Genomic DNA, 27,785 nt, shown 5'->3' with positions numbered 1-27,785 from the left:
GATGTCGTTCCTAAATTATACTAGCGTCAATTATACCGTGGCTCGGAAAAATAATGATGTTGACCTGACAAGAGTCGACGAGGCAAAGCTATCGACAGCTCCTGTTTAACTCCTCCAATTTGCATCGGAGCGAGAACAAAAAGATACTCGAAATCTGTCGCATAATTGTTTTCCTTTGCGCATTCTGTGATCGCGCTTTTCTTTCATTTGCCGTCGCGTTCGGCGCGTCTCGAGGGGTGCAGTAAACGCATGGATACTGCAACCTGGAAGTAATCGACTGATCAACGGCATCCACGACTTCAACGACTCCACCACATACAGTCATTATAGATCCGATTTCACGATGTCGTCTATACCTCCCCCCCCACCGCCCGGATGGAGCTCATCTGCTCAGCCAGCTCAGCCTTTGGGCGCACCACCTGGCGCACCTCCCCCCCCAGGATACCGACCACCTCAAGATCCCCATGTCGCCAAATTTGCGCAAAAGAAGAAAGATTGGGTACGGTCACAAAAGAACCGATTCGGGGAGAAGCGCAAAGGCGGCTTCGTAGAGACGCAAAAGGCCGATATGCCGCCCGAACATTTACGAAAGATCGTCAAGGACATAGGAGATGTTTCGCAAAAGAAATTCAGCAGCGACAAGCGTAGCTATCTGGGGGCATTGAAATATATGCCGCATGCAGTTATGAAGTTGTTGGAGAACATGCCGATGCCTTGGGAGTCCGCACGAGAAGTCAAGGTTCTATACCACGTCAACGGCTGTTTGACTCTTGTGAACGAGATACCACGAGTTATCGAACCCGTATTCCATGCGCAATGGGCATCGATGTGGGTTGTTATGAGAAGGGAGAAGAGCGATCGACGCCACTTTAAGAGAATGCGATTTCCGCCCTTCGACGATGAGGAGCCGCCTCTCTCCTGGTCTGAGAATATCGAGGACGTTGAGCCGTTGGAGCCTATCCAGATGGAGTTGGACGAAAACGAAGATGCAGCTGTTTACGAATGGTTTTACGAGAATCGTCCGTTACTTGACACACCTCATGTCAACGGCCCAAGCTACAAGGAGTGGAATTTGACGTTACCCCAAATGGCAACATTGTACCGATTAAGCCACCAACTCTTGAGTGATTTGGTTGACAAGAACTACTTTCACATGTTCGAACTGAAGTCTTTCCTCACCGCAAAGGCTCTCAATGTCGCCATTCCAGGTGGCCCAAGATTCGAGCCTCTGTACAAGGATGTCGATCCAAATGACGAAGATTTTGGAGAGTTCAATGCCATTGACCGAATCATATTCCGGGCACCTATCCGCACTGAATACCGCGTCGAGTTTCCCTTCCTGTACAATTCATTACCACGAAGCGTTCATATAAGCAACTACTCATACCCACAAATTGTATATGTGCGGGCAGAAGATCCGAGTTTGCCAGCATTTTATTTCGACCCCGTTATCAATCCAATCTCGTCTAGATCAGTGGCGCCGAAGAACATCACGGTTAGCCACGAGGACGAGCTATTTGGATATGGCAATAATGAGGAACCGGAGGAGGACGCATTCGTACTTCCGCAAGAAGCTGAGCCGTTTTTTGCGGATGAGGAGCTGTATACTAGTGAGACAGCATCGGCGATTGCGCTCTGGTGGGCCCCCTATCCCTTTGATAGAAGGTCAGGCCGAATGGTTCGGGCACAAGATGTGCCCCTTGTCAAGCAGTGGTACCTTGAGCATTGTCCCCAAGGCCAGCCGGTTAAGGTCCGTGTTTCATACCAGAAGCTACTGAAGACCTACGTTTTGAACGAACTACACAAGAAGAAGCCCAAAGCCCAAAACAAGCAAAATCTTATGAAATCGCTAAAGCAGACCAAATTCTTTCAACAGACCACAATCGACTGGGTCGAAGCAGGTCTTCAAGTTTGTCGCCAAGGCTTCAACATGCTGAATCTCCTGATACACAGAAAGAACCTTACGTACCTTCATCTCGATTACAATTTTAATTTGAAGCCCGTCAAGACGCTGACCACCAAGGAGCGAAAGAAGTCGCGCTTCGGAAATGCTTTCCACTTGATGAGAGAAATTTTGAGACTCACCAAGCTCATTGTTGATGCCCAAGTCCAATATCGACTGGGAAACATCGATGCATTCCAACTGGCAGATGGAATTCTGTATGCTTTCAACCACGTGGGCCAGTTGACCGGCATGTACCGATATAAGTACAAGCTCATGCATCAAATCCGTTCTTGCAAGGATTTAAAGCATCTCATTTACTACCGATTTAACTCTGGCCCAGTTGGCAAAGGTCCTGGCTGTGGTTTCTGGGCGCCTGCGTGGAGAGTATGGCTCTTTTTCATGCGTGGTATTATCCCACTCCTGGAAAGGTGGCTTGGGAATTTGCTTTCTCGTCAATTCGAAGGGAGGCACAGCAAGGGAGTTGCCAAGACCGTCACAAAGCAACGTGTAGAGTCTCACTTTGATCTCGAACTTCGTGCATCAGTTATGGCGGATCTAATGGACATGATGCCGGAGGGAATTAAGCAAAACAAGGTCAACACCGTTTTGCAGCATTTGTCCGAGGCATGGAGATGCTGGAAGAGTAACATTCCCTGGAAGGTGCCTGGCCTACCTGCACCAATTGAGAACATTATTCTGCGCTATGTTAAAAGCAAAGCAGATTGGTGGATTTCTGTGGCACATTACAACCGCGAACGTATTCGCAGAGGCGCAACGGTCGACAAAACAGTCGCGAAGAAGAACTTGGGTAGGTTGACACGCCTTTGGCTTAAGGCAGAACAAGAGAGGCAGCACAACTATATGAAGGATGGACCTTATGTTTCCTCAGAGGAAGCTGTCGCCATTTACACGACAACTGTTCACTGGCTGGAGTCCCGAAAGTTCTCTCCTATCCCATTCCCGAGTGTGTCCTACAAGCATGATACCAAAATCCTAATCCTTGCCCTCGAACGTTTACGGGAAGCTTATTCCGTCAAGGGTCGGCTGAACCAGAGCCAGCGCGAAGAGCTTGCGTTGATCGAGCAAGCATATGACAGCCCTGGAACTACACTGGAGAGAATTAAGCGTTTCTTGCTTACTCAAAGAGCATTTAAGGAAGTTGGAATTGATATGAACGACAATTACAGCACTATAAACCCAGTCTACGATATTGAGCCGGTCGAGAAAATCAGCGATGCATACCTTGACCAATATCTGTGGTATCAAGCTGACCAGCGCCATTTGTTCCCGGCTTGGATCAAGCCTTCTGACTCCGAAGTCCCACCCCTTTTGACCTACAAATGGGCGCAAGGTATCAACAACCTTGATAAAGTCTGGGAGACTGAGAATGGAGAATGTGATGTAATGATTGAAACTCAGTTGTCTAAAGTGTACGAGAAGATTGACTTGACGCTTCTCAACCGACTTCTCCGCCTGATTATGGACCACAATCTAGCAGATTACATCACGTCAAAGAACAACGTCCAACTGACCTACAAGGACATGAACCATGTTAACAGTTATGGTATGATCCGCGGCCTGCAATTTTCGGCATTTGTTTTCCAATATTATGGCCTTGTATTGGATCTGCTCCTGCTGGGTCTGCAGCGTGCCAGCGAGATTGCTGGCCCCCCTCAAAGCCCCAACGATTTCTTGCAATTTAGAGATCGAGAGACCGAGACCAGGCATCCTATCAGACTTTACACGAGATATATCGACCGAATTTGGGTGTTTTTCCGATTCTCAGCCGACGAGTCGAGAGACCTTATTCAGCGCTTCTTAACGGAGCAGCCTGATCCCAACTTTGAGAATGTCATTGGATATCGCAATAAAAAGTGCTGGCCAAGGGATTCTCGCATGCGTTTAATGAGGCACGATGTGAACCTCGGTCGGGCAGTGTTCTGGGACTTGAAGAATAGATTGCCACGCTCAGTTACCACTATTGAGTGGGACGACACTTTCGCAAGTGTTTACAGCAGGGACAACCCGAACTTGCTATTCTCCATGTGTGGATTTGAGGTCCGAATCCTACCGAAGTCCAGAAACATGAACGATGAGTTCCCAGTCAAGGACAGTGTTTGGTCGCTGGTCGACAATACAAGCAAAGAGAGGACTGCACATGCTTTCTTGCAGGTCACCGAGGAAGATATTGCCAAGTTCAATAATCGCATTCGGCAGATTTTGATGTCTTCTGGTTCGACAACGTTCACGAAAATTGCCAACAAATGGAACACCAGTCTGATTGCGCTTTTTACATACTATCGAGAAGCTGCCGTCTCTACGGTCAATCTTCTCGACACTATTGTCAAATGCGAAACCAAGATTCAGACGAGAGTCAAGATCGGATTGAACTCTAAGATGCCTTCTAGGTTCCCGCCAGCTGTATTCTACACGCCGAAGGAGTTAGGTGGTTTAGGCATGATATCCGGCTCGCATATCCTGATCCCAACGAGTGATAAGCGCTGGTCGAAGCAGACGGACACTGGTGTCACCCATTACCGTGCTGGTATGACCCACGATGAGGATACTTTGATTCCAAATATCTTCCGATATATTATCCCTTGGGAGGCAGAATTCATAGATTCTCAGCGAGTCTGGACCGAATACTCCCAGAAGCGCCTTGAAGCCAACCAGCAAAACCGACGCTTAACACTGGAGGATCTCGAGGACAGCTGGGATCGAGGATTGCCCCGTATCAATACTCTGTTCCAGAAGGATAGGAGTACCCTGAGCTTTGACAAAGGTTTCCGTGCTCGCACAGAATTCAAAACATACCAGCTTATGAAGAGTAATCCATTCTGGTGGACCAGTCAAAGACACGATGGTAAACTGTGGAACCTGAATGCATACCGAACAGATGTTATCCAGGCGCTTGGCGGCGTGGAAACTATTTTGGAACATACTCTCTTCAAGGCTACAGCTTTCCCGTCTTGGGAAGGCCTTTTCTGGGAGAAAGCCAGTGGGTTCGAAGAATCGATGAAGTTTAAGAAGCTGACCAACGCTCAACGGTCTGGTTTGAACCAAATTCCCAACCGTCGATTTACATTGTGGTGGTCGCCAACTATCAACCGCGCCAACGTCTACGTCGGCTTCCAAGTACAGCTGGATCTCACTGGTATTTTCTTGCACGGAAAGATTCCCACCTTGAAGATCTCTCTTATCCAAATCTTCAGAGCTCATTTGTGGCAAAAGATCCACGAGAACGTCGTCATGGATCTTTGTCAAGTATTTGATCAAGAGCTGGAGTCTTTGGGAATCGAGACGGTTCAAAAGGAGACGATTCATCCGAGAAAGTCTTACAAGATGAACAGCTCTTGCGCTGATATCCTCCTGTTCGCGAGTCACAAATGGAACGTAACGAGACCATCAATTCTATTTGATACCAAGGATGTTATTGAGCCGACGACAACCAACAAATTCTGGGTCGATGTACAGCTACGCTATGGTGACTACGATTCTCATGACATTGAGCGATACACCCGTGCGAAGTACCTGGACTATACGACTGATAGCATGAGTATTTACCCTTCGGCGACAGGTCTCATGATTGGTATTGACTTGGCATACAATCTATACTCGGCCTATGGGCAATACTTCCCAGGTTTGAAAACGCTTGTTCAGCAAGCTATGGCCAAGATCATGAAGGCTAACCCGGCCCTGTACGTTCTCCGAGAACGTATCCGCAAGGGTCTTCAGCTCTACGCTTCGGAGAGCAACCAAGAGTTCCTGAACTCTCAGAATTACTCTGAGCTGTTTAGCAACCAAATTCAGCTTTTCATTGACGACACTAACGTTTACCGTGTCACCATTCACAAGACTTTCGAGGGTAACTTGACAACAAAACCTATCAACGGCGCTATCTTTATCTTCAATCCTCGGACAGGCCAGCTCTTCTTGAAGATCATCCATACCAGTGTTTGGGCAGGACAGAAGCGTTTAGGTCAACTAGCGAAGTGGAAAACTGCCGAAGAAGTGGCTGCTCTCATCCGCTCGCTCCCAGTTGAAGAACAGCCGAAGCAACTTATTGTGACCAGAAAGGGTCTATTGGATCCTCTAGAGGTCCATTTACTCGACTTCCCGAATATCTCCATCCGTGCCTCCGAGTTGCAGCTGCCGTTCCAATCTGCAATCAAGTTGGAAAAGCTCAACGACATGATTCTTCGAGCTACGGAGCCTCAGATGGTACTTTTCAATCTGTACGACGACTGGCTGAAGACGATCTCGTCTTACACGGCGTTCTCTCGTCTCGTCTTAATCTTGCGTGCGCTCCACGTCAATGCAGACAAGACAAAGCTTCTGCTGAGACCTGACAAAACCGTCATCACTCAGGAGCATCATATCTGGCCAAGCTTGTCAGACGAGGATTGGATCAAGGTTGAAACACAACTCCGAGATCTCATCCTGAATGATTACGGCAAGAAGAACAATGTCAACACCTCCAGTTTGACTAGTAGCGAAGTCCGTGATATTATCTTGGGTATGGAGATCAGTGCTCCTTCCATGCAACGTCAACAGGCAGCGGAAATCGAGAAGCAGCAACAGGAGCAGCAACAGCTTACTGCCGTTACCACCAAGACTCAAAATGTCCACGGAGAGGATATCATTGTCACAACCACATCCCAGTTCGAGCAGCAAACCTTCGCATCGAAAACTGAGTGGCGTACGAGGGCTATTGCCACGTCTAATCTACGAACCCGTGCGAACAACATTTACATCTCTTCGGATGACATCAAGGAGGATGATCATTTTACCTATATCATGCCTAAAAATGTACTGAAGCGCTTCATCACCATTGCGGATCTGCGCGTTCAAGTTGCTGGGTACCTGTATGGATCATCCCCGCCTGATAATGACCAAGTTAAGGAGATTCGCTGTATCGTTATGGTTCCTCAGATTGGTAATACTCGCGATGTCCAACTACCACATCAGTTACCCCAGCATGAGTACCTGGAGAAGCTGGAGCCGCTCGGTATTATCCACACTATTTCTGGAAATGAGCCCCCATACATGACTGCGGCCGATGTTACACAGCATGCGCGCCTCATGAATTCTCACAACTCATGGGACAAGAAAACCATCACTATGACGGTTTCTTTCACACCAGGAAGTGTTTCTCTCGCGTCGTGGGCACTCACTCCGCAAGGATACAAATGGGGAGCTGAGAACAAGGACCTCGGTAGCGAACAACCTCAAGGATTCAGTACGAGCATGGGGGAGAAATGCCAACTGCTGTTATCCGACAAGATCCGAGGATATTTCCTCGTACCAGAGAACAACACCTGGAATTACAGCTTCATGGGAAGCGCATTCGGCGGAATCGAGAAGAAGCCAGTTCACGTGAAAATTGATACACCCCTACCCTTTTACAACGACCAACATCGACCCCTACACTTCCAGAATTTTGCCGAACTGGAAGATATCTGGGTGGACCGGTCGGATAATTTTGCTTAATGGTTATAAGATTGCGAGCTTCTAGAAGCAATTTGGATCGTTCTACGCGTCAAGGCATGGATTGTGGCTTGGGATGGGACATGACAATTTAAGGGGCGTTTGCGGGCGCCTGGGCAGGGCTGTAGTGTAATATTGTGTACTGTACTTTACCATATGTATTGATTGAATTCGGTTTAGATTCCCAAAAATATACACACTCTAGCGCACTATCGATTATGAACCTGATTGATAAGTCATTATTGAGCACGCGGTGGCTTGACGCCGTGCTGGAGGGGCATAATTTTGGAACGCGACGATATTTACCAGAGTGTATGCATTGACGGTGATGACCTCTTCTAACGGTAGTGAAATTTCCGGGCGTGCGCGCGAACAGAAATAGCTGGACAGGGGCTTGACAAGAATAGGATTTTAGTCGACTCGTCATTTCATCATTCCGTCATTCTTTTCCTTCTATTGAACTTCCATTGAAGCGCATGTAAACGCAATCTTAACAGTAATGATCGAACTCCGATTTTTGTTTGGTACGGGCCGTGTTGTTTGGACGCCTGACCGGACTATGCTTTAACAGAAATTAGCACGCATGAAACTCGCCGTGTATGGCATTGACGGCGAGCGGACGGTAATACCGACACAGATTAAGGCCAAGGATATCGATTGCCCACATGAACCACAGCTACGTAGTAGCTTCGGACGCAAAGATGCTCATTCGACAATAGTTTCATTTTACAGGCAGGGCGTCCTGTATACGCGTTGCAAGAACCACAATAACCACAATAACCACAATACTGGATGTACTAGGAGCATGCGACTTGTGGCGTTTGGATGCTTTGTACATACATAATTTGCACCAGATTCGCACCAGAACAACTGTAGTCAGACTGGTCAGACTGGTCAGACTGAACTACTTGAACTACTTGAACTAATGAGAAACTACTGGACTCTATGTTGCCGGGGTTAACTCGGTACTTCGCCCTAATGTTGCGCAGGCAGGTAGCGATCACCATCATCGTCCCCAGATTATTCATCGGACCTCGTGGTAATGTCTCACTACGGCTCGGTAGCGTTAGTGAGGCGGGATTGAGTGGGATTAATGCTGGGTCTCTCGTGCCTCACTACGCCTACCAAAGTAAGATAACTCTTCTCGTGGCTATTCTTGTCTCCATAGGGAAATCCAACGTGGCCACCAGCAAAAAAAGCCTTGACAATCTCCACGGCCAACCCTAGACCCCATGGGACGAATTCTCCGCCCTAAGTATCCATTGGACCGTTTCATCACGTCATCTCCGTGATATTTCGCCGCGTTCCTGTGGAAAAGGAGAAGGCCATGCCTGTCATCCATGTCACCCGTGTGAATTTGCACTGTACCTGTATTTCAGTACATCACCAATTTTAGTGTGGGCTGCGTTGGCGTTCACTAGCACCAGTACCTTACAGAATTGTTGCTAACTACACTTTAGGGGGGCAGGGATGTGTTCAACGGTGCTCCCTGAATCAGGACGAAAAGTATGCCCGGCGTGGGATTCAATAGTACCTTCCTTACACGGGACCAGAGTGTGTCTGTCTGCAGAGGAATAAGCAAGAAGTGACAGAAGGAATGGTGTTCTATCCGATAGCCGCCTGGAGGCCGCGGTAGTATTTGCATTCCCACGTGTCTCCTGCCCCCTTTCTGCTCGTCCGAGTCACAATGTGGCACTGGTTTCATACTCCCACGCCACACACGTCTCCCTCAGATTCTTCGATGCCGTTGCCCCGCCGCGTCGCATCAGCCTCCCTTTTGTTTCCAGACTTCATGCTCGATGGGAACCCCTTCCTGTTCTTTCACATAGTTGGCAATTTGACCCCCATATCGGGAAAAGCCAATCTGATCATCGCCCCTCTCCCCCCTGCTTGCCCTACAATAATGCGGTCAGCGGGTGCCTGGAAGCCCTGGGATTGCAATGGATACCAGCATAGTTAGAGAGTCCACTTTGGGCCAGGACCCTAGAGGAGGGGATCCACGGATTATGCATACGGCAATGCCCAAGAACCACCGCATCCATGACCGGTACTCCAAGGATAGCCACACACGCCACAACCCACCATCAGGCTCTGTCTCATCCCAGCTCCCCAGCGAGTTCGAGGGCTCGCTTTAATGCCAGTAATTAGGTTATCCGCCTGGCGCATAGATCGTTGTACTCTATGGGGGAGATCTCTCAGTCGTCTGCTTGGCATGTGGAATATCGGATCAAGGGCCACCCCATATAATAAGTTGCCATATCCTCGATCTTCCTCCGCTCTTGATACTAGCTATATCTATATTACTCCCGCCTACCGCACATCCTTCAGCCTATTTGTTTACGTGAAAGGAAACAAACTCGGTTGACCCTCCTATAATAAAGTCTGATATAGACCACAACAAAATCACCCACCGTGGAAAACACCAAACACACGCGATAAGCTTCGCGAGATTCAGAAACATCACCAAACAAGCACCATACTTCTCCCACATTTCTCATTTTCGGCAAGCTGCCAGAGCGATCCGCTCTGGAAGAATCCATGCACACTGGCGGCACCATATCGAGTAGTGCCGGGCTACAATTACTCTGCACAAGTATCAAATGCGGACGAAGGCACCCAACAACAGCATTTGTACGAGCCACAGCAGCATCATCAACAGCTCCAACACGCTGGCGCTCAAAACCATGACTCGCTGCAAGACCTTGGTGGGCAGCAGTCGCAGCATCACCACCAACCCATGCTGCTTGGAGATCCCATGGCCCAGCTCGCCGGTCAGCCGCACTTCAGCAGAAGCGGTCAGCATCTAACATACGGTACTCCAAGCCAGCAGCGCCCGTCAAGTCTGAAGAGAGTGCGGCCACACGAGGAGCTGGATATGAATCTAGGACTGGAGGACGATGGCCTGGAATCTCTGGGACAGCAAAGTATGGTGGGGTACGGCCAGCCTCCACCCCCGCAGCACCATCATCACCATCACATTCCGGACTCGGGACGGCCGTCGAAAATGTCAAGACATGGTGCTGATGATTCAATGATGTCTCAAGGCGCCCCAAGCGTAGTCGGCCAACCCGGGATGCCATCGCCAGCTCAGAAGCCGCGCGGACCGAAGCTGAAGTTCACACCCGAAGATGACCAACTGCTCGTCGACCTCAAAGAGAACAAATCTTTGACCTGGAAGCAAATTGCCGAGTTTTTCCCTGGACGATCATCTGGAACACTGCAAGTACGCTACTGTACGAAGCTCAAAGCTAAGACTACGCAGTGGACCGATGAAACCGTAAGAATAACCCCGCCTTTGCAAATTTACTAGCTAACATTGTTCTACTTTAGGTTCAGAAGCTTCGTGTCGCACTTCAAGACTATGAGCAGGAGAAGTGGCGTATCGTTGCAGGCAAGGTGGGGACAGGCTTTACGCCGGCAGCGTGCCGGGAGAAGGCAGATGAATTATAGCAGTCAGCGTCTCCAACAGGAGCGCAAGCTTCTGAGTTCGGGGACAATCAAGGGTATTCAGATCTTGCTGAGGATAGCGACAGCGACAGCGACAATGACAGTGAGAGTGGTGATTCTAGAAACGAGGAGGACCTTAGGGATCTTTCACTTGAGAGGTATTTAGGGGATATTAGGATATGATGGCACGGATACGGAGTTTGGCGGTTGGTTGATGACAGAGTGAATACGAATTGAATGGGATAGATGGCAAATTGGCCCGGAGGAAAAAAAAACATATATGGGCATCCACAGGCGGAAACGAAGACGGCGACGACGACAGCTACGCATACTATTTTCAAATCTCGCCGCACACTACATAATACGCTCGGGCAGGACCTCGACTTCTTTCCTTTGTCTATAACATTCGCTACGCGGTTTATGAGGGAGGTTATTTTGAGGAATGGGCGATATGACAACAGGTTATAGAACGGAATACCCCCTTCGGTCCAATCGCATCACTATTTTGCATTTTCATTTTCCTACGGTATTCCAGACAGGCATGGTCAACCTTGTAATTTACGAGCTACAGTAATAATTTTGCGTTCATTGGCTCGCGCCGCACATCTTTTGGCTTTTCAGGTAGAATTATATAGACTGTAAACACTTTAATTGGAACACTCCTCTTCTAACAACTGTTGGGCTGTTGACAACATGCGGTGATTCACAGCTGTTACACGACCTACCTCACTGACCGACTTTCTAATGGGCCAGGCTGGACCTCATGCGCGGACAGGGGATGCCGAATACTTCAGGAATGTGCCTAAGAGCACAACGCCCAATCCATTGACTGGCAGCGGAGCTATATGGAACTATTGAAATCCAATCCAGGTCCTTTCCCGCCCTGCGATCGCTAATGTCGTCAGCGTTAAAGGGGAAGGTGTTTTCTTGAGATTGCCCTACGGACCACAGGACCACGAGCCACAATCTAACACTCCCTGGGCACCTACAGTGCTACCCCTAGAGTATATTTGCCATCTTAATAAACTAGCCACGCAGCTCCTCGAGTAGTGAGGCGACACGCCCGCCAAGCGTTGTCGTAACTCCCGAAACACATCGCCCGCGCGGATTATCCATATGATCCCCGCGCCTTCCCAAAACTTCCCGACCTCATACACATCATCACAAGTTTCAGTGCGGGGTATGTGCCCTCGCCGCCCCGATAGTATATCATATATCAACAACCAACATCTCCGGTGTCTCCAATCTATTCGCCACGTTGCGCCAAGGTCGTTGAGGTCTAGCCTTTCTGTGTCTTTTTGCCCGCGATGCGTCCACTTGCATCGATCGATGGCTTTCAGACCGGGTCTATCACGGCGGATGGCCGGTTGGGGATTGTACGAAGGCCTGTCGGCAGTAGATGAACCGGAAATCCTCCGAGGGCTCTTGCCCCCTGTTCCCTAATTCCACTGGCCCGAGGCCGGTCCAGATTCTTTTTTCCCCTTCGTGCATGGCCGTGAGAAAGTACTTACAGCCGAAGTGCTGAGCGGCTGTATGTGTGCCTATGGTAGAAGTACCTATTGCACGGCAACGAACGGCCCGGCACAGGATTTTGGGCGTGAGTGAGCGTGATGCAGCGCTGTCATGCGGTTTCAGAGGTGTCTGACAGTGACGCTGGTGACCAGAAATCGAGGATGGTGAGGTTAGAGACAGATGGGAGATGTAGCTGAAAATAGTGATGACAGGGAGTGCCTGGTGTCGATGAACGGGAGGCCAAACTGACCATGCTCTTAGCTACCTTAAACCCTCGTTCCTAGATTTAGGACGGGAATGAGGCAGGGAAGTTCGGATGATGGTAGCTTCTTTAGGATGGCATAAATGATGATGACTGGGAGAGCCTGTTCAGTGACGGGATATAGAAATTGGGTTCTTAATAAGGACCCCTGAGGCACGGGTTGTGAGAAGACGGGACGCTTCAGCCTCTACGATATATATTAGTGATAGATTGGCGATAATATTTTAATATTGATAATCATCAATCATCAACGGCCCGTTGGATGTAGAAAATAAGTGCATAATGATCAAAACTGCCCTGGACTTGGTTATCATCTTGGTTATCATGCCCTCAATCATTGGCATTTTGGTCTCGTGCCGGGCGATATTCAGTCCCCAAAATCGCCCCCACTGTAACACAATGCGCGAATGCAAGCAGGAGCATAAAGTTTCCGAGACAACGCTGTGTTCAAACGTTGCTACATGGACCCCTACTGCCAACTGGTGCTATGCAACCAGTGTTTACTGACCGAATCCCTCTAGTTTGGTTTTGGAGCGTTGTGAGACATATAAACACCTGGAAGGGGGCATGACGAGAGAAAAACGTTACTCAGGCGAAAACAACGGCACAATACTCGCGCAATACGGGGAGGCGGGGATGACTTTTGTGGGCCAAAAACCAAAAAACGAGGAAAGAACGATCTGTCGTGAGCGTTCGTGGGCGTTCGTGGGCGTTGGTGGACGTGGGGCTGTGTAAACTTGCGGGGGCGACGACGTGTCGACGACTCGTGTTGTGTGGAGCGTACGTCACCTACCATACCATGGTAACAAACAATGAGGATCAATATCAATGAAAATCAACGGAGATCAATTAGGATCGATGGTGATCAATCAGAGTAAGAAACGACTATTTTCAAAAGAGAGAACCGCTCTGATATATAAAAGAAGGCGCTGAATCGACCGGTTGCGGGGAAATTGACAGTGGGGGCTAATAAGTAACTATTTCTAGAACAGCCACTTTTTCTATTACTAGTCAGCCACCACGTGGCTTAGCACTGCCACAACTCTATCCAACCGACTGTCGGAAGGCAAGGCCGTCGTTTTACCTTGTCGCTGGTCTTGGCTCCCTGACAATAATCCGCTTTTACATGGTTACTCTTGAGGGTTAATCTATTATTTATCACTATTACTTCGAAATTCTCGAGTCGAAAGTCATTCGTTTTCGCGGCTTCAAATGCTGGATCTCACATCTCTCAGACAACGATTTTAGTATTCGACCTACATCGAGTCGGTCGATCTAGCCAGAGCGAGAGCCAACCAATTCGACACGACGCGGCGCTCTTGTTAAAAGTCGGCCGGGGATTCAATGCGGCCAACTAAATATAATCATCTTCATTAGAGTGCGCAACCTTCTTCTCCGACAACCGACAAGGCTCCCGCGCGACCCTCAGCGGAACCCTTCTTTGCTGGAGAAATCCTCTGGCTGAAGCCACTCCGTATGAAGGAGGAGGCCCAAGGGCGTTAAGGATCGGCTCATACGAAGCATGTCAGATGAGCCAAAGGCAGATGCTCCATCTGCCGCCGTGGAAAACAATGCGCCACCTCAAAACTTGACAATAGACACCAGGGCAGCTGATGGCCGAGGAAGTTCTGCGCAGAGGACCCCGTCGCCTCTTAGCCCATTATCCAGGACCCCATTACCCAGGGCAAACACCGCACCTATACCACCATGGCAGCCTGCCGTATCGCCAGCGTTGTCACCGATATCTCCAACCGGGCGCGATCGAGGTTACTCGCTGAGACGGGCTCTTTTCACCAGAGGTGTCGTCGCCACGAAAGACATCGAGCTTGCGGAAAGCGGACCGCCACAACCACCGCAAGATGGCTACCCATTCCCACCAACCGCGGCACCAATCGAGGAGAAGAAAGAAGATACAAGATCTGAAGTTGCTGCGGCACCTGCGGCAGATCTTCCTCCAATACAAGAGTCAAAGAGCAATTTCATGACTGATTCTCTACCAAACTACTCACAATGGGTTATACAGCAGAGGAAACATGGTCTGATTTCGAAAGTTGAGACGAACTGCAAGAAGACATACAAGGAATTGAGAAAACGCATTCTTAGAATTCAAGATATTCCACCAAGTAAAGATGGACGGCATATATACCTGGACCCGTCGAGGAGACGGCCTTGCATGGACGAAAGAACAAACAAGGACTACATTGGAAACTCGATACGTTCTTCCAGATACACGCTATGGAATTTCTTGCCGAGACAGCTTTTGTTCCAGTTCGGGAAGATCGCCAATTTTTACTTCCTGATTATTTCAATTCTTCAAATGATCCCAGGACTGAGTACCACCGGTACATATACGACGATCGTTCCGTTGTTAGTCTTCATCACTTTGAGTATGGCGAAGGAGGGTTATGATGATGTCCGCCGTTATAAGTTGGATAAGGCGGAAAACAGGAGAGAGACCCAGGTTATGCGCGAGGTTTCCGAGTCCGAAACTGTCTCTGACGATTCGGATGTTTGGGTGGCTACCAAGTGGCAAGATGTCAAGGTTGGGAACATCATTAAACTTTCCAGAAACGATGCAGTCCCGGCGGATATTGTACTGCTCCATTCTGATGGCGTGAATAATATCGCCTATATCGAGACCATGGCGCTGGACGGCGAAACCAACCTCAAAGCCAAGCAACCGTCCCCCAATATGGCGGGCAAGTGTCAAAATGCGAATGCCATAGCAAAGTGCGATGCGCTCTTTGTGGCTGAGGATCCTAATATTGATTTGTACAACTTTGAGGGCAGAGTCACGGTAGACGGCGACACCCTACCACTTACTACCGCCGAGATTGTTTACCGTGGCAGTGTTCTTCGCAACACAAATACTGCCATTGGCATGGTGGTTAATACTGGAGAGGAGTGCAAAATTCGAATGAACGCCAACAAAAACCCGAGAATTAAGGCGCCTACCATGCAATTCGTTGTCAATAGAGTTGTCATCATTATAGTTTTCTTCGTCCTTGGCTTGGCAAGTATATGCACCATTGCTTACCAGGTCTGGTCAAAGAACGTCGAGTCAAAATCGTGGTACCTGTCCGGCGCGAGAGTACCAGCTGGGCAAATTCTATCCAGCTTCATCATTATGTTCAACACTATGATCCCACTCTCGTTGTACGTGAGCTTGGAGATTATTAAGTTGTGGCAACTGTTACTCATGAACGACATCGACATGTACGACCCGATTTCTGACACACCCATGCAAGCCAATACTACAACTATCAACGAAGAACTAGGCCAGATCAGCTACGTCTTCTCCGACAAGACGGGAACTCTTACAGATAACGTCATGCGCTTCCGTAAGATGAGCGTTGCCGGAGTCTCTTGGCTCCACGATTTTGATATTCAGAAGGAAGCTGCCTTAGCGGCGCCGGCAGGAAAAGCGACAGGCAAAGGCAAACAAAAGGCAAGGAAGTCACGAGGCTCGAGTTCAACCCGTTATACCATCGATTCGACGAGCGCGGATGATAGAAGCTCGGAAGCTGAGTATGGAAAGAGAGCCCTTGCAAGCACCCAATTTTTGAAAACTGCAGCACGATCGATAAGGGCGCAATCGGACCAGCTGAAGACACAACAGCTACTAGAATACCTGCGCCACAAGCCGCATGGTGTGTTTGCTCGAAAAGCTAGATTCTTTTTGCTCTCATTGGCACTTTGCCACACCTGTCTCCCTGAGACACAGGAAGATGGAACCATCGATTTTCAAGCCGCCTCACCGGATGAACTCGCTCTTGTTCGGGCAGCTCAAGATCTTGGTTACATGGTCATTGATAGAGCTGCTCAGACGATTACATTGAAGACCCGCCCTAACGGATCTACTGGCCCCGAGACTGTCGAGGTTTATACCGTTCTTGATGTGATCGAGTTCACCAGTAAGAGGAAGCGCATGTCCATAATAGTCCGCTTTCCCGACGGCCGCCGATGCGTGTTCTGCAAGGGAGCAGACTCGGCGGTTGTGAAGCGATTGAAGCTCAGCCACCTCGCCACACAGAAAAGGGCGGAAGTTGAGCGAAGGTCTAGCATGCGCAAGAGCATGGATGCGGAGCAAGCTCTAAGGCGGAGAAGTGATGCATACAATGGCAGCCCAAGGAACAGCATGAGCATTGACTTGAACAGGAGTCTAGACCTCGCGCGAACTAGTCTAGGTGCTGCCCCAAGGACAAGTGGAGTTGGGAACAGGTTCAGGCCATTCCGCGAAGAAATGAAGTCTTGGCTTGAGGACCGCGAAACTAATACCGAACCTCACTCTGCCGCCAATTCTATTGAATATGCGAGCCCAAAAACATCGCTTCAGATGCCTAGGAAGTCATTCGCTTCCGTGATCATCGATGAAGACGAATACTTTGACCACATGGTCGATGAATCGCTAGCTGTCAATGAGGCGGCGGTTTTTGAGCGCTGCTTTCAACACATCGAAGACTTCGCGACTGAAGGTCTTCGAACCTTGCTCTACGGATACAAATTTATCGATGAACAGGAGTATAACGTATGGAAGAAAGTATACCACGATGCGGCTACGAGTCTCGTAGATCGGCAGGAACTGATCGAAGCAGCTGGAGACTTGATAGAGCAGGATTTCGACCTAGCAGGTGCTACTGCTATTGAAGACAAATTGCAGAAGGGAGTGCCCGAGACGATTGAGAAACTTCGACGAGCGAATATCAAGCTGTGGATGCTTACTGGCGATAAGCGCGAGACGGCCATCAACATTGGCCACTCTTGCCGTCTTATTAAGGATTACTCAAAGGTGATAATTCTCGACACAACTTTAAGTACTGTTGAACAACTCATGGCCACGTCACTTTTGGACATTGGCCAGGGTTCAGTTGCACATTCCGTTGTCGTCGTTGATGGCCAAACGCTCAGCGATATTGAAGCCAACGAGACATTATCCCAGCTATTCTTCAGTCTTGCGGTCCACGCCGACTCCGTCATTTGCTGCCGCGCCTCACCGTCCCAAAAAGCGCTTCTTGTTAGGAAGATCCGCCTTCGTGTCAATGGATCTGTCACCCTTGCCATTGGTGATGGCGCCAACGATATCGCTATGATTCAAGAAGCCCACGTTGGTATTGGTATCACAGGAAAGGAGGGCTTGCAAGCAGCGCGCATTTCCGATTACTCGATAGCTCAGTTTCGCTTCCTCCAGAAGCTGTTACTGGTCCACGGCCGTTGGAATTACGTCCGTACTGGAAAGTACGTGCTGGGGACTTTCTGGAAGGAGATGCTGTTTTATCTGACTCAAGCTCTGTACCAACGCTGGAATGGGTATTCCGGCACTTCCTTCTACGAATCCTGGAGTCTGAGTATGTTCAACACGCTGTTCACGTCGCTCCCTGTCATCTTCTTGGGTATTCTCGAGCAGGATTTGAGTGCTGCGACTTTACTCGCCGTGCCTGAATTGTATTCTCAGGGCCAGCGTGGCGAGGCGTTCAACATCAGGAAATATTTCGGATGGATGTTCATGGCTACCCTTGAAGCCGGCCTTGTGTATTTCATGGTGGTCAGCCTGTTTTCGTGGCCTGCTATTAGCGGCGACGATGGGATTTTTGCGATGGGGGATCTCTCGTTCGGTATTTGCGTCGTTATCATCAACACGAAACTCCTGTAAGTTCACGCCAACATATTCCTAACCTTCGCACAAAGCTAACGTGACTTTACAGGTTCATTGAGAAACAGAATAAAACTCTCCTTTCACTACTCGCTTTTACTATTTCCATCTCCCTCTGGACCCTTTGGAATATTGTTCTTAACTATATATACGCTACTAAAGAATCGCTAGCGTATAATGTACGCAATGGATTCATCAAGAGTTTTGGGGGGTCGCTTCCATGGTGGATAACTGGTGTGGTTACTTTCACGGCGTTCCTGATTTTCGAGTTTGGGGTCGCCAGCGTACGCAAGACGTTCTGGCCGGTTGATACGGATGTTTTCCAAGAACTGGAGAAGGATAAGGCAATGAAGAGGAAGTTTGAGATGGCGTGCAGGGATGTACTGAGCGGGACGAAGGGTGCGACGGAGGCTGAAATATTAGAGGAGCAAGAGAAGGAAGAGGAGGAGCGGGAGAAAAGGAGGTTGGAGGAGGAGGTGAGCCAACTGTTACATAAGAGGGCGATAGAAGCGGCTGCACAGGATACCACGGTTAGAAAGTAGTGAATTACATATATATTTGACACGCACTTGTTGTTCCCCTTCATCGTCCTAGTTATCCTCGTTGCTAGTAGTTGCTGAAACCATGGGATATGAGGAAGAGGCCTAACAGTAACAAACTATCCGTCAACGTTCCACGGCCCATAAATGGTGCGATAAATTCACATCTTCGAGAAAACATCACGGAATCTAAAGTCACAACACAATACAAATACAGCCCACAAAACCTGAAAGTGGGAAAGATCACTGTAATTCTTTCAGACCCTAACATATCCCGCAGCTTTTCCGTGAACGCCATCACCATGTCCAAATCCATCTCCACCTATCCCAGCTTAACCCCTCGGAGCACCTCTCCCGCTTGCTCTCGCCCGACTGACCGTTGCCCTTCCTCTTGCCAATCCCACACCGCGTCCCTTTACGCCCCTCGAGCGGAACATCGGAGCATTCCTGTTATCTCATCAGCATCGTCCTTGTATCCCCCACAGTCCAAACGCCTGGTTATCTTACCTCAACATATCCGGCACAATAAAGAACCTCACATGCGACCCTCTGATGTACACCTGGTCCAAATGCGACACGCGTCCATCGCGGGCCGTCACAGTGATATCCTTGAGTTGCACATTCATGTTGTCCTCAGCCTCGAGCAGCTTCCCGCGGTAGACTTGTCCGGACGTAATTTCGAGTGTGACAACGTGACCCTGCAACAGAAACATATTAGCATGATTAGTCTTACGGCTAGATCCCCCCGGCTCGTCTTGTCGTGCCCGCAATTGCTCGAGATACCAGAGGGCGAGGTAGGGTTGAAGAAATTGGATGGTGTACCTGAGCTTCGTTCAGCAGCTTAATAGGAATACCGATAGTGCTCGTCATGTTGGCGTCGTGTCGCGGCGCTTAATGACAATGATGAAGACCTGGGTTGTGCGTGAGGGGTGAGGATATGGCTGTGTGGAATCGTGGGGTGGGCGTTGCAGACGAGGTCCGCGCGGTTGAGGTTGGCCCAGATAGAGCTTGAAGCATTGGCGCTAGCGCGCCTTGCGAGATTTCTGTGCGCAAGGCTGAGGCCCACGCGACGTCATGTGACCTTAGCCGCGATTATCTCACCACGACTTTGGCTTCTGATATAAAGAAGCCAGCTCTAATATCAGTCTCCGTGCGCCTCGAATCTTTTGGAGTGAGCTATGCGTTAAATATATAATAGTCTTTCCTTGTTTTTGTATTACCACACTGTTTTAAGTACCTTTTTCTCCGTCAACCGCATCGATGGTTGATCTTCGCACCTTCAATCTCTCGGGCACGCTCTCGGCGCTGAGCCTCCTCTTCCGCCCATCACAATGCATCCCTCAAGCGGTTGTCCGGAACTTCAATGATCTGCCCCTTCCCTTATCTCGTGCTTTCGACAACGATAAGCGCTTTGGGAAGGTGAATATCCGGGCCGTGGTTCTGGACAAAGATGATTGCTTCGCCAGGCCTGGCGAGAACGAGATTGCGCCTGAGTTCAAGGTATGTTGTTTGATTTCTTATTGTCAATATCCATTTGAGAATTAATGGATGCTGTTCTGTTGTTTTTTTGTCGCTTTTTTCACGTGATTATTTTCCTATCCCTATTGCCCCTGACAACTCCCCGCCATATATGAACGTTAAACTAACCACAAATCAGGCACAATTCACTCGCCTTCGCGCAGCCTACCCGCACCCATCTATGTTAATCGTTTCCAACACAGCCGGCACCCCCTCCATGGACCCGGATCTCACCTCCTCCGCCCTCCTCGCCGCCGCGACGTCCGTCCCAGTCCTCGCACACCGCACCAAGAAGCCCGGCTGCAGCGCGGAGATAATGGCTTATTTCCACTCCCACGCTGAGTTACGCGACCTGAAGCCTGAAGAGGTGGCCATAGTTGGGGACCGCCTCGCGACCGATGTCGTGCTTGCAAATCGTATGGGGGCCTATGCGGTATGGGTTCGGGAAGGTGTGGTGGCAAAGGAGGAGAAGAGCCTTTTTGCAAGGTGGGAGTACGGCATTCATGACTGGTTAAAGAAAAGAGGGGTTCAGAGCCCCGTGCCTGGGAGCCCTTTTGAGTGAACGGTTAATACAAATCATTAAACTTCAAGGCTGCCACGGATGATTATATACTCTCGGTCTGAGCCAGCGCTGATGTACTTCGTCATCAGTCTATGGCTAAGGTGTACTTTTACGCCGCATTCAATAACTGACTATCATTGGCGCCAATCCGCGCCAGCTTTCTTGCTATGGTGCGTAATTATCACTGTTAGGTCGCTTTATAAACGACTATAATCAACACCATGGTTCACATATTAACTATATGTTCTTTAAGGCACATTATTTCTTTGCAAAGTGCGATAACAACTTATCTGCAGCACCCCCCCAGCTGTATAGATTCTCAACTGTTTCGTTTATGAGTTTCAAACCACTTGGAGAAGGTCACCTCCGTCGAGGCTATCTAGGACGTAGTGTAAGTATAGTATTAAAGGTAAAATCACGAAGCATAGTCTCGAAGATCCTCTAGGATGCCTCGAACATGAACAGGCAACGATATTTATATCAATGCATGTTAAGTTTGAATCGCACCTATAAATAGCAACTTACTGTGCGCCCGCCAAGTAATTACCCCATTACCCCACTTCTCATATTTTACCAGCGGACCAGCCTAAGAATAATTATACAAACAGCGAAGGCGCCAGACCACCCGCTTCTATTGATCAAGTCAATGGGTTACCGCGTTCTGAAAATACACACATCTCGCTCTCCTGCCTGATGCCAACACAACCATGCCAACCCTCCTAGACTTACCCCTCGAGGTGCTCGAAGTAATCATCTCTCAAGTCCACTCCATCAGGGATATTGAGGCTCTTGCGGTGCAGTGTCAGCGTCTTTATGGACTATGCAATATGGCTACTAGGAAGATGTACCATCGTATCTCACTCAATGGAGATTGCAACCTCCGGAAACTCACCAAGCTCTTGTTGAGTATCCTGCGAAAGCCGATATTAGGAACTTATGTGCGCGATCTTGAATTTTGCGCCAATCTTTCCGAGGCTGAATATACTCGGGAGAAAAACGGTTGGATAAAAGATTATGATGAAGATGATGAAGATGAGGAAGATGCAGCTAGAGTATATTCAGCCACGAGAAAGGCTGGCTTCAGCGGAACCGAGGAGCGACGAGTTGCAGAGTTTATTCTTAAGAAAGCGGAAAAATTTCCCAAATTACCCCGTGGATACAGCGGTATATAGTGAGGGAAAATCCACCTCTGGTGACAGATGCTCAAGAATAACCTAATTATTACAATAGTAGCCTGTCTTCGGAAGACAACCCCGTGGTTCTAAAACTCCAGGCACTAGCCGCTTTGTTTATCTCAGTCTCGCCGAATCTGGTATCGCTATGTCTAAGTCCGTTGGTCGATCCTACACGAGGAATATTTTCCACGCGGATGGTTCTAGCAGCTGGGAACAACCCTGTGCCCAGTTCCCCATTAATGGAATTTCTGGACCGGATAAATGTGAATATTGCGAAGACGGGAGCTTTACAGCGTGTCCGACATATCACATTCATCCTCAAGAACCGAGATCTCTGGTATGTGCATCGCTGTTTTGCCCTTCTAGAAAATCTCAATCTGGTATACCAGCTGCCAAATCTCGAGAGTATTCGTGTCGGGGCGATGAGAGAAAACCGCTCTGGTGGTTTCGTCATAGAGAATGCCGACGCCGGACAATTCTCCACGCCCCGTCCAAACTCATCTGATATCAGCAAAATCTACTTTGAGAGTTCCTACGTGACAACGAGATACCTAGAGCGTCTTATCGACGTTTGTAAGCGACTTACGGAGTTCACGTTTTGGACACGACCCCCTCTGGATATTAATCATCCGAACCCTCGTGGGATTGGTGTAATAGCCCCTAAGACTCTAGCTAGGGCGCTGCTCTCGCATCGGCTCAGCCTCGAAGTGCTCGATGTAGAAATAGGTGATGTAATAGCGGATTTTGATACCGAGGAGCTACCATTACCACTGGAGCCATCTCTGGGTGAGAGAAACTGCCGTGCTCAATCTGATATTTCGATCGAAAATCTTATGGGCACTGGAAGGATTTTGGTGCATTTCACATCCTTGACTCGCCTGACAATCAACTTGAGGCTTCTATTCTATTTGGCCATGGGCGATAAGCCCGTGAGTGGGAGTGGGCAAGACCACCATGACAGTCCCAGATATTCTTACCGGGATAGAGCAGGACAAAGGTCGCAGCAGAATAACAAAACGGCCATCCATGAAGACTTAGAAGCGAAACATATGCATGGATCGAGGGACGAAAAGTATCAAACTCTAATCGAATCCCTTCCGCCAAAGTTAGAGCATCTCTGCATCCTCGGGTATCATTATGGCTATGATGAGAGGCATGATTCGTTATTGTCGGGTTTAATGGCGGACTTTCAAGGAGGAAGGCTACTCCCCCAGTTAAAAGAAGTAAAAGGGGTTGATGAACCGTTTTTTAGGTCTCCAGCTACTGGTAAAGCAAAGCCATATTCGGAGGAAAACAAAGCCGATGGTAAGTTAATGGAGAACTATAGACTTTACGGATAGGAAATAAAATTAGGACAGAATGTGGAAAGACCCGTTTCCCACAAAATAGACTCTGCAGCTTTGGTGTTTAGCCGTAAATCGATAACAGGAGACCGCGGTCTACCCATAAAATCCCCAAACTAGACCAACTCCAAGCTAGTCACAAACGACATTTCCACAACCTGTCAGCGCAGCTAGATGGGGAATGGAGGCACATGGGAAGCCAGGAACCGGCCCAAGAGTGGTTTGACGTCCTCCGATATCAACTTGCTACCATGACTTACGCTGCCGGAGCGGCTCACTACCACCATTTACCCGGACTTCGGTCTACATTTAAAGGACTGTTCAAGCGGCTGATTAAGAAGATGTTGAGGAGGGGACAGTAATTCCTGCCGCCTAAATATTCCTCATCTAAACGCCTCCTATCCCCTCCTCGCCGCCCACGGCTGCAACTGATCATCTAACCACATCATCTCCTCCCTATACCTACTCTGTTGAGGTTTCAAAACGCTATGAAACGCTCGCAGGGCAAGCCATCGAATCTCCGTCTTGGATATCGCGCATCGATAAGCCAAGTTCTTCGGATTCTTCTCTTTGCTCTTAATCAAAAGAAACGCGAGATCTACCAGACCGACAATCGTTCGAATGATGATATCCGCGCCAGGCTGTTTCTGCGTTGGAAGGCATCTCGTGTATGCGCACATCTTGTTCGCACACTCGACGAAACTCTCAAATATGTTTCTTGCGACGACCGTCGGCGAATTGAACGTTGTGTCCATAAACATAGCGTGGCATTGTATCTTGAACGAGTTGAGGACCTTGCGGTGAAATGTCTTGCCCGGCGTCTTTGAAAACTCAACTGTCAGAGAGTCGACAACAGCCAGGTCCTTATGTCTCTCTCGATCTTTGGATATGTGCAAGGTATTCGTATTAATAAACGTGCCGCAGTACGGAAACTCTTTGCCCTTGACCAGTCGCTTGACTTTCTGACCATTAATGGATGTCTCAAAGTTGACGAGGGTCTTTTCGGGATTAACAGAAACCCCGTATTCTGGAAGCCCATCGTGCATCGTCTGGATAAACCGTCTACCATGCTCGGGATCGATCGTGATTAGCAAGAAGTCATCAATAAGCCTCAGCAGCAAGCTTCCATCGGGATTAAGGAATGACAGATGCTTCGCTTCCAAGTCGGCGTAAAAGTAATTGCACAGCAATGAAGATATAACGGATCCCTGGGGAATCCCCTTCTTTTGCCGATAGAACTTCTTCCCAATCTTGACCAGGTTTCTCTGGACATGTTCCGAAAGCAGAGATAGAAGCTGGTCCTTGCTGTGGCTCTGGACCGCAAGATTTTCAGTAAAGATGGTATTCTTGCCGTTGGTCATCAAGTCAAACGGTTGGTCACCTGCCGCCCTGGCCAGAGAAGTCCATTTGCGGATCGGTTTCGCCTGCCCATGCCGATATCCATCTCCTGGCTTTACCTCGACGTGCTTGGAGATCTGGTATTCGTCGCTCGTTGGCAAGGCGGATATGAGCTTGACGACAGCTGCCTGGGGTATCGTGTCGAATGCGGATTGCACATCGACTTTGCAAAAGTATAGATTGCTCACGGGTTTGATTGCTTCCGCAAACTTTTTGATTTTGTTGTACAGGTCGCCGACAGAGAAGAGAGTAGAGCCAAACTTCGCGGGTGATAGGTTCTGGCAGTATTAGCATCAGCCAGGAAACAATCGCCAGTACACACCTTTTCAAAAGTCAACATATTATACACCGGGGCCAATGTCGAGTTGATACTAGGTCCAAGTGATCTCTTCGAGTCTCGCCGAAGCTGCCGTCGTCGAAGATTCAGTATGGGCCTGACACCCTTCTCTTTTGGTAGGAGCCTGATCTGGCTGAAGCCAATGGTGCGCGAGTCCAATACTGAATTAGCAATGTTTATATCGACTTCTTCAAACATCGCGAGCTTTAATGATGTCATCGCCGGCTCAGCCAGATTGCGCCAGACGTCCTGTCGGAAGAAGAATATGCGATAGCGGTGTACGCCAGATTCCGTGACATGGAAATTGCATCGAATCAGAGGGATGATCAAGGAGTCGAATATGTAATACATGAACTCGTAAAACATATCCCATTTCTTGCGGGTGTCTGGTTGTGAGCTGTTGATGTTCTCCGAGTTTAGCCACGGAACGGTGGAAATCTGGACTGTCAGTATAATTTGTAATTCATGGGATGGGCTAGGTACCTTCATTCCCTGCGTCACATCGTGGAGAGAAATTGTTTCGAACCTCCTCAGTTCAATAAATCGGTCCACGTTCCTCATCAGCACCTGTATATTGTGTGCCTGGTCCTCGCCAGTTCCAAAGAACTCGTCTGGAATCACTCTTCCCAGCACAGCACGGCAAAATGCTGACACGTTTGCACTGGGGGTGGCAAGTTCCATGATGCTATCCTTTTTTGGTTTCTTAGGGAGATGGACCAGCGTGGGGCCAGTCCCATTATGGCTTCCTGGTGTTGATTTCTGGGTTCGAAAGTTCCGTGAAGCATCGTCGTTCGAGGGTTGCGGAAAGGTTGCAAGTGCCTATATGAATATAAGTCCTGCTAGCTGACAGAACAGAAAGTCCCTTACATTTGATGGACAGTAATGTGCAACTAATTGGCCATAAGGGCATCTTTCGTGTAATATCTGTAGTTTTCGCACGAGGCTCACCAATGGCCCTCTCAGTCGCCTGGGAATTCTGGTGGAAGATGCGCCCTTGTGGTTTGGAGGCAACCTACGGATCTCGTCCTCACGAAGAGTATAATCCTTAAACGGGTGGACAGTCTCGCGGAAATCGACGACAGAATCAAAGACATTGTGAAGGCCAAACTGCCTGGGGAATATGTACTTTATGACCTGGAGCGTGTTTCGATGAATGGACCCTTCTTCCAAACAGGCTGAGGGATAACGGTTCAGGACATCTCAAACAGTCAGCGTAGCCATAAAAATCAGATAAACATCCTTACGGATATGGCGCAGACCGAATGTCACAGCGCCTCTAGAATTCAGTGTTGGCCGTGCATAAAGGATTTTGCTTCGTAGGAAGGCTATGCTTGAAGGGTTCCTATCTATCGGTAGGGTCGGTGTCCTGCCTGACAGTTCGCTTCGTCCACCTTGATCCAGGATTTGGAGGTCTCCGAGCGGCAAACCTTTCAAATTCAGTAACCTCCCGTGCCTCTGCATGCAAATACATACCGCATATCTGAAAGTAATTGCCACGCCCATTACCAGCAGCAAGAAATATCCCACAGTCAACTAGCAAATCGATCATGACACGGTCTCCGCCCTTTCCCAATAAGCCTAGCACCTGCGGCCAAGGGTCCAACTTGAGCTCATCGAAGTGCTTGTTGGGAAACACTGGTACAAGTCTGCGAACAGCTGCATTGTTAGCATCCATACGCCCTGCAGACGGGATTTTGCTAAATCCTTGACAAAGGAGGTGTTTGATAGAGGTGTTTTCCCTCGTGCTGTTGTTGAAGAGCAACCATACTGCAAAGTCGACAATCTGAAAACATTATTTAGCCATACAACCCACTCTCAATAGACAGACGCACCTCAGATTGCGAGTGTCCAAGGTCGATAGAGGTCATAGTTGCGTCCAACCCAGATAAATCCGCCTGGTTCGTGAAGGAATTCCACCTGGTCGTCCGCTGCTCACTCTGTGGGTTGTGATGAGGTATACCAACTAGGGTTGAGTCAAGAAACGGCCCAAGGCTATCTGCATCATCTATTGCAGTCTCTCTATCACTCTGGTCGCGATCTCTTCTGCCAGCTGTCAACACCTTCTTCCTTCGGATCCTAGAGTTGCTAGGAAGCTTCACAAGCAGATACTCCCTCAGCGTGAGGACCTCAGGATAGAATCGAGAGAGCAGGGACTGCTGTACCACGTTGACTGGCGCATGGGAAGAATACGGGAGAGTGGGACGTTTATTGGCCTCATCGATGGCCACCTTGGCCCTGTGCCTCTTTCTCCTGCGAGCCATGGTGTGAAAGTGATAAACCATCACTGCCTCTGCGACTCAACACATCTGTATCCCTGCTATGCCATGACAACAGAGCAACTTCCCCAAAAGTAAAACACCAGCTCTCTGATTGTGGATGAACCACACGCTTATAATTACTATAGAGGTACAGGTGATGTCTTAACGCCAACGCGGTTCTTTTCGCTTGTGTAAGGGTCCTTTTTGTGGCAGACGCGACGTCTGGGCGGCGTTGTTGTTGTGGCGGCGGTGGCTCAAGTTCCGATCGTCAGCGGCCAATTGCATGACCTCTGAGTTGGCGGAGGTAGGTTAATTTTAGCGGCCAGGGAAGGATAAGCACTCGCGTGTACTT

At 48.9% G+C, this 27,785-nt stretch overlaps 7 protein-coding genes across 7 annotated transcripts; 5 read left to right on the top strand and 2 right to left on the bottom strand.

The window, feature by feature from the left end:
- Positions 1-57: 57 nt before the first annotated feature.
- On the top strand, positions 58-7,640 carry PRP8 (pre-mRNA-splicing factor 8). The gene has a single exon (XM_018271238.2). It carries the CDS (start codon positions 344-346, stop codon positions 7,433-7,435), a length of 7,092 nt encoding a protein of 2,363 aa, XP_018133903.1. The 5' UTR covers positions 58-343; the 3' UTR covers positions 7,436-7,640.
- A 2,547-nt stretch (positions 7,641-10,187) lies between these two features.
- VE01_01719 (uncharacterized protein) lies at positions 10,188-10,882 on the top strand (the record flags this gene model as incomplete). The annotated part of the gene is made up of 2 exons (XM_018271237.1): positions 10,188-10,709; positions 10,763-10,882. The coding sequence occupies 2 exons, from the start codon at positions 10,188-10,190 to the stop codon at positions 10,880-10,882; spliced, it is 642 nt and encodes a 213-aa protein (XP_018133766.1).
- Positions 10,883-13,459: 2,577 nt separating this feature from the next.
- On the top strand, positions 13,460-19,041 carry VE01_01718 (uncharacterized protein). Its single transcript, XM_018271236.2, has 2 exons — positions 13,460-18,299; positions 18,356-19,041. The coding sequence occupies exons 1-2, from the start codon at positions 14,176-14,178 to the stop codon at positions 18,843-18,845; spliced, it is 4,614 nt and encodes a 1,537-aa protein (XP_018133765.1). The 5' UTR covers positions 13,460-14,175; the 3' UTR covers positions 18,846-19,041.
- A 19-nt stretch (positions 19,042-19,060) lies between these two features.
- SMD3 (small nuclear ribonucleoprotein Sm D3) lies at positions 19,061-19,819 on the bottom strand. Its single transcript, XM_018271235.2, has 3 exons — positions 19,665-19,819; positions 19,350-19,540; positions 19,061-19,289 (listed from the first exon to the last, which is right to left on the bottom strand). Exons 1-3 carry the CDS (start codon positions 19,710-19,712, stop codon positions 19,175-19,177), a joined length of 354 nt encoding a protein of 117 aa, XP_018133762.1. The 5' UTR covers positions 19,713-19,819; the 3' UTR covers positions 19,061-19,174.
- A 145-nt stretch (positions 19,820-19,964) lies between these two features.
- Positions 19,965-21,175, top strand: VE01_01716 (uncharacterized protein). Its single transcript, XM_018271234.2, has 2 exons — positions 19,965-20,342; positions 20,500-21,175. The coding sequence occupies exons 1-2, from the start codon at positions 20,103-20,105 to the stop codon at positions 20,920-20,922; spliced, it is 663 nt and encodes a 220-aa protein (XP_018133761.1). The 5' UTR covers positions 19,965-20,102; the 3' UTR covers positions 20,923-21,175.
- A 307-nt stretch (positions 21,176-21,482) lies between these two features.
- VE01_01715 (uncharacterized protein) lies at positions 21,483-23,471 on the top strand. The gene is made up of 2 exons (XM_018271233.2): positions 21,483-22,093; positions 22,153-23,471. The coding sequence occupies exons 1-2, from the start codon at positions 21,630-21,632 to the stop codon at positions 23,435-23,437; spliced, it is 1,749 nt and encodes a 582-aa protein (XP_018133764.2). The 5' UTR covers positions 21,483-21,629; the 3' UTR covers positions 23,438-23,471.
- On the bottom strand, positions 23,397-27,676 carry VE01_01714 (uncharacterized protein). Its single transcript, XM_059463382.1, has 7 exons — positions 27,008-27,676; positions 26,649-26,958; positions 26,420-26,602; positions 26,043-26,374; positions 25,659-25,994; positions 25,161-25,613; positions 23,397-25,116 (listed from the first exon to the last, which is right to left on the bottom strand). The coding sequence occupies exons 1-7, from the start codon at positions 27,455-27,457 to the stop codon at positions 23,839-23,841; spliced, it is 3,342 nt and encodes a 1,113-aa protein (XP_059320001.1). The 5' UTR covers positions 27,458-27,676; the 3' UTR covers positions 23,397-23,838.
- Positions 27,677-27,785: the final 109 nt, after the last annotated feature.

This window comes from Pseudogymnoascus verrucosus (genome assembly GCF_001662655.1).
Source record: "Pseudogymnoascus verrucosus strain UAMH 10579 unplaced genomic scaffold scaffold_5, whole genome shotgun sequence".
In the NCBI taxonomy this organism is placed as follows: domain Eukaryota; kingdom Fungi; phylum Ascomycota; class Leotiomycetes; order Thelebolales; family Thelebolaceae; genus Pseudogymnoascus; species Pseudogymnoascus verrucosus.
Note: the sequence above shows the minus strand (reverse complement) of the source record. Positions and strands in the feature narration are given on the sequence as shown.

Excerpts from the sequence above, each read along its gene's own strand:
- PRP8 (XM_018271238.2), top strand. The coding sequence starts at position 344 with ATGTCGTCTATACCTCCCCCCCCACCGCCCGGATGGAGCTCATCTGCT.
- VE01_01718 (XM_018271236.2), top strand. The coding sequence starts at position 14,176 with ATGTCAGATGAGCCAAAGGCAGATGCTCCATCTGCCGCCGTGGAAAAC. Across the intron at positions 18,300-18,355 it reads ATCATCAACACGAAACTCCT|GTTCATTGAGAAACAGAATA; the intron begins GTAAGTTCACGC and ends GTGACTTTACAG.
- SMD3 (XM_018271235.2), bottom strand. The coding sequence starts at position 19,712 with ATGACGAGCACTATCGGTATTCCTATTAAGCTGCTGAACGAAGCTCAG. Across the intron at positions 19,541-19,664 it reads AGCTGCTGAACGAAGCTCAG|GGTCACGTTGTCACACTCGA; the intron begins GTACACCATCCA and ends TTTCTGTTGCAG. Across the intron at positions 19,290-19,349 it reads ATTGTGCCGGATATGTTGAG|GAATGCTCCGATGTTCCGCT; the intron begins GTAAGATAACCA and ends ATGAGATAACAG.
- VE01_01716 (XM_018271234.2), top strand. The coding sequence starts at position 20,103 with ATGGTTGATCTTCGCACCTTCAATCTCTCGGGCACGCTCTCGGCGCTG. Across the intron at positions 20,343-20,499 it reads AGATTGCGCCTGAGTTCAAG|GCACAATTCACTCGCCTTCG; the intron begins GTATGTTGTTTG and ends ACCACAAATCAG.
- VE01_01715 (XM_018271233.2), top strand. The coding sequence starts at position 21,630 with ATGCCAACCCTCCTAGACTTACCCCTCGAGGTGCTCGAAGTAATCATC. Across the intron at positions 22,094-22,152 it reads CGTGGATACAGCGGTATATA|TAGCCTGTCTTCGGAAGACA; the intron begins GTGAGGGAAAAT and ends TTATTACAATAG.
- VE01_01714 (XM_059463382.1), bottom strand. The coding sequence starts at position 27,457 with ATGGTTTATCACTTTCACACCATGGCTCGCAGGAGAAAGAGGCACAGG. Across the intron at positions 26,603-26,648 it reads CAATTACTTTCAGATATGCG|GTTTGCCGCTCGGAGACCTC; the intron begins GTATGTATTTGC and ends TGAATTTGAAAG. Across the intron at positions 25,614-25,658 it reads ATGTGACGCAGGGAATGAAG|ATTTCCACCGTTCCGTGGCT; the intron begins GTACCTAGCCCA and ends CTGACAGTCCAG.